We start from the raw sequence: 3,886 nt of genomic DNA on the forward strand, positions 1-3,886 counted from the left end.
TGGCGGGGAGGCTGGACCGGGAGGAGCTGTGCGCCCAGTCCGACACCTGCATGCTCCCCTTCGAGCTGCTGCTCTCCAACCCCCTGCAGTTCTTTCGGGTCGAGGTAGATCTGGAAGACATCAATGACCATTCGCCAGTCTTCCCCGAGGAACGAGTCACTTTTGATATCCCTGAAACCAGCGAGCCAGGTTCACGTTTCCCACTGGAGGAGGCTCAGGATCTAGATATTGGCAGCAACACTGTGCAGGCTTACAGCATCTCTCCCGAGACCGAGTACTTCACTGTCTCCTATGGGACTGGGATCACAGGCAAGAAGTCTCTTGAACTTGTTTTGGAAGAGCCACTAGACAGGGAGAAGCAGGCAGAGATGGGTTTCAGTGTAATTGCTGTGGATGGGGGCTCTCCTCCTAGGAGTGGCACCACCGAAATCAATGTTGTCATTCTAGATGTAAATGACAATGCTCCCAAATTCACACAGGAAGAGTACATAGGAAAGATTCTGGAGAACATGCCAGAAGGCTCTGTGGTTCTGACTGTATTGGCAAATGATCCGGACGCAGGAGTTAATGGAGACATCACCTATCAACTCAGCCAGGCAGTGGGACAGGGTGAGTCAGCATTTGTGATTGATCCCATAAGTGGTGAAATTAAACTCACAAAACCTCTGGACTTCGAGGCTGCAGAGCATCATGAACTCCGTGTGAGGGCCAGAGATGGAGGAGGGCTCTCAGCAATCTGCAAGGTGTTGGTGGAGGTGGTGGATGTGAATGACAATGCCCCAGAGCTGGTGGTCAGTTCCTTCAGCAGTCCCCTCCCTGAGAACACAGTGCCCGGCACGGTGGTTGCCCTGTTTATGGTCAGGGACCGGGATTCTGGTGCCAACGGGAAGATCTCCTGTGCCCTGCAGGATCAGCTCTTCTTCTCCCTGCGGCCAGCCTATAAGAATTACTATGAGCTGGTGACAGTGAGCGCGCTGGACCGCGAGGAGACGCCTCAGTACATCCTCAGTGTGACGGCAGCAGATGCGGGCTCGCCTCCTCTCACCACCACGCAGACCTTCACCGTGGACATCTCCGACGTCAATGACAATGCCCCCGTCTTCAACCAGACCTCCTACACCATGTACGTGCGTGAGAACAACGTCCCCACGGTGTTTGTTGGAGCCGTGAGCGCTGCAGATGCTGACGTGGGGCTGAATGCCAAGGTGACCTATTCCCTGGCAGCAGAGCAAGGGCCAGAGCGGCCCTGGTGCTCCTGCATCTCGGTCAACTCTGAGAATGGACACGTGTTTGTGCTGCGGCCCCTGGACTACGAGCACTTGAGGCAGACCGAGGTGACGGTCAGTGCCTCTGACGCGGGCTCTCCTCCGCTCAGAGCCAACGTCACCGTCCGCCTTGTGGTGCTGGACGAGAACGACAACGCACCGCTCGTGCTCTACCCGGCCCAGGAGAGCAGCCCGGCCTCCAGTGAGCTGGTGCCCGTGTCGGCTGAGGCGGGCTACCTCATCAGCAAAGTGGTGGCCGTCGATGCCGACTCGGGACAGAACTCCTGGCTCTCCTACCACCTGCTCAGGGCCACCGACCCAGGCCTGTTTTCCGTGGGCCTCCAGAGCGGCGAGGTGCGTCTCAGGAGGCCCGTGACAGAGAGAGACAGCGTCAAGCAGAAGCTCCTTGTGCTGGTCAGAGACAACGGCAAGCCCCCGCTGTCAGCCACGGCAGCTCTCAGCGCTCTCCTGCTCAAGGACTTCGCCGCCGTGCGCCTCCCGCACAGCAGCCCGGCCTCCGAGGATCAGGCCGCCTCCCTGACCACCTATTTAATCATTGCCTTGGTCTTTGTCTCCCTCCTCTTCCTCATCTCCACCGCAGTGCTGGTGGCTCGCAAGGTGTGCAGGAGGAAGGAGCTGAAGGCTGGCCATGTGCTCTATGCTGCCGACACCTTGCAGAGCGGCCCGGCCGATGCAGCCGCTGCAGGGACCCTGCCCCGCGCCTATTGCTACGAGATCAGCCTCACCACGGGCTCGGGCAACAGCGAGTTCAGATTCCTCAAGCCCATCCTGCCCAGCCTGCCCCCACAGCACTGCGCCGTGGGCCAGGGCCCCGAGGAGGAACAGGATTTCCCCGGTGTCCCTGTCAGCACCGAGGACATGGCCCCAGACAATGCTGGTGCTCTCTCTGCAGGACAGTTCAGTGCTCTTCCCTTCAACTAGCTGGGGTCTGCACAGACTGAGGCTTCATGGCTCTTCAGAGGAGGAAATCCAGGCTGGAGCATGTGGCAGTGGTTCATCTATAAAATGCTTTATTTTAAATTGGTTTAACCAATTTCCCATAAATTCTCTTGAAAATACATATCTGCCACTTCACAAAGCAATGAAGGAAATATAAGACGAGGTGCTCTCACTTTTTTTAAATGCGTTTCACCTTTGCTGCTGCCTTTTCTAACTGGCTTCATGTATGTGGTTAGAACTCAATCTATGATCTGCTTTCTCTTCCTGGCTGAGAAGACAGAGCATCTTCTTATTCTGATCTTCAAGACAATACCACTGTTGCCCAAACTGATCATATCCTCACTGAAATAGAAAAAGTGTTTTTCCCACCTCTGGAAAGCAAGGACGTGTGAGTACTAATATCATGTGAGCACTAGGCCCTTTCTTCGCTGGATTTTGGATGTCTCTGTCTGAGATGCGAGCTCTGTGTGCTTTACTTTTTTGTCACTATGTTTGGCCATGCAGACATTGAATATACGCAGCTGCTTCAGTAGTGTTTCCTGGTGAAGCAGGGAATTAGTCCAAACCAGACACTGCAGCACAGGCAATGCCGGCCAAGCAGGGAAGAGAGTGATTTGGACCTTGTGAAAACAGCAGTCTCATCTCCCTTATCTAGCTTAGAGTAGAGCAGCAAAAGGCAAACAAAAGTCTTCCTTTGGTTTACGAGAAGGGCTTGGGTGTTCTGTCACCTCAGGATTGCCTCGGAAATACAGGAGCACAAACAGTGTTAGAGTAGACTGTAACTGAACAGAGCTGTAACATGTAAGAGAAACATGTTCATTGTCATTGAATGCATTAAAGGAAAATTTCACAAATATTAAAAGACAATTATTGGAAGGTAGAGTCAAGAAGAACTGATAAAAGATGTTGAGATTGCTCTTTTCATTGTTGTTCCTGAATCCAAAGCCTTCTTGAAGGGAGTGGAAAGTTATCCCCACATGATTTTCTCGTTTGACTTAGAGCATTTGCATACCCATGTTTGTCCTTTCTCATTCTACTCATTGAAATGTACTGAGCACTGTACTGAGCCTGTTCCTCTAGAGAAGGACTGCCACCCTGTCTAGAATAATTGGTTGTTTCAATGAAGTCAGTGATGCATGAAACAATCAGAAAGACTCACTCACACTGTATTCTGATACGGTTATAGAGATTAACGCCATAAACTGGTATGCCTCTGAGTTTAATTATTAAAAAAAAAAATGTAGAAGTGAAATAAAGGGAAGACCCTACCTCCTTCGTGGATAGAGAAATCTTTGTAGAGTCGTCTTTCACTGGAAAGCCTCTTCAAGCTTTCAAAAATTCTGCGAGTGTTTTCCTCACTGTATCCCTTCACTAAAGCAATGTTGGGGGAGTAGAATTCCTACCTGTGAAGATGCAGCCGGGGGGGAGAGGGTTCATTGGCATGTCCGTGCTGTCACCATCGCATTAACCCTGTCCGGTTTGTCCTGCCGGGCACTGTGGTGTGGCCGTTGTGGGCTGTGCCCCGTCTTTCGGCTGCCCCGGTTAAGGCCGCGTTCCGTTGCTGGCCCCGGCTGTCTCGCTGCCTTCGGGATCGCGGGCCGGGCCGAGCGGCAGCGCGGGCTGCGGGCGGCGGCGGCTGCAGTCCCAGCGCGAACCGCTGG

The 3,886-nt window shown here is 53.1% G+C and overlaps 1 protein-coding gene across 1 annotated transcript; it reads left to right on the forward strand.

The window, feature by feature from the left end:
• Positions 1-8: 8 nt before the first annotated feature.
• Positions 9-3,016, forward strand: LOC106632151 (protocadherin beta-15-like; the record flags this gene model as incomplete). Its single annotated transcript, XM_014311616.2, has 1 exon — positions 9-3,016. A coding segment is annotated over one exon (2,199 nt), but the record flags the coding sequence as incomplete, so codon positions are not given.
• Between the last annotated feature and the right edge of the window lie 870 nt (positions 3,017-3,886).

This window comes from Geospiza fortis, unplaced genomic scaffold (genome assembly GCF_000277835.1).
Source record: "Geospiza fortis unplaced genomic scaffold, GeoFor_1.0 scaffold737, whole genome shotgun sequence".
Classification (NCBI taxonomy): Eukaryota; Metazoa; Chordata; class Aves; order Passeriformes; family Thraupidae; genus Geospiza; species Geospiza fortis.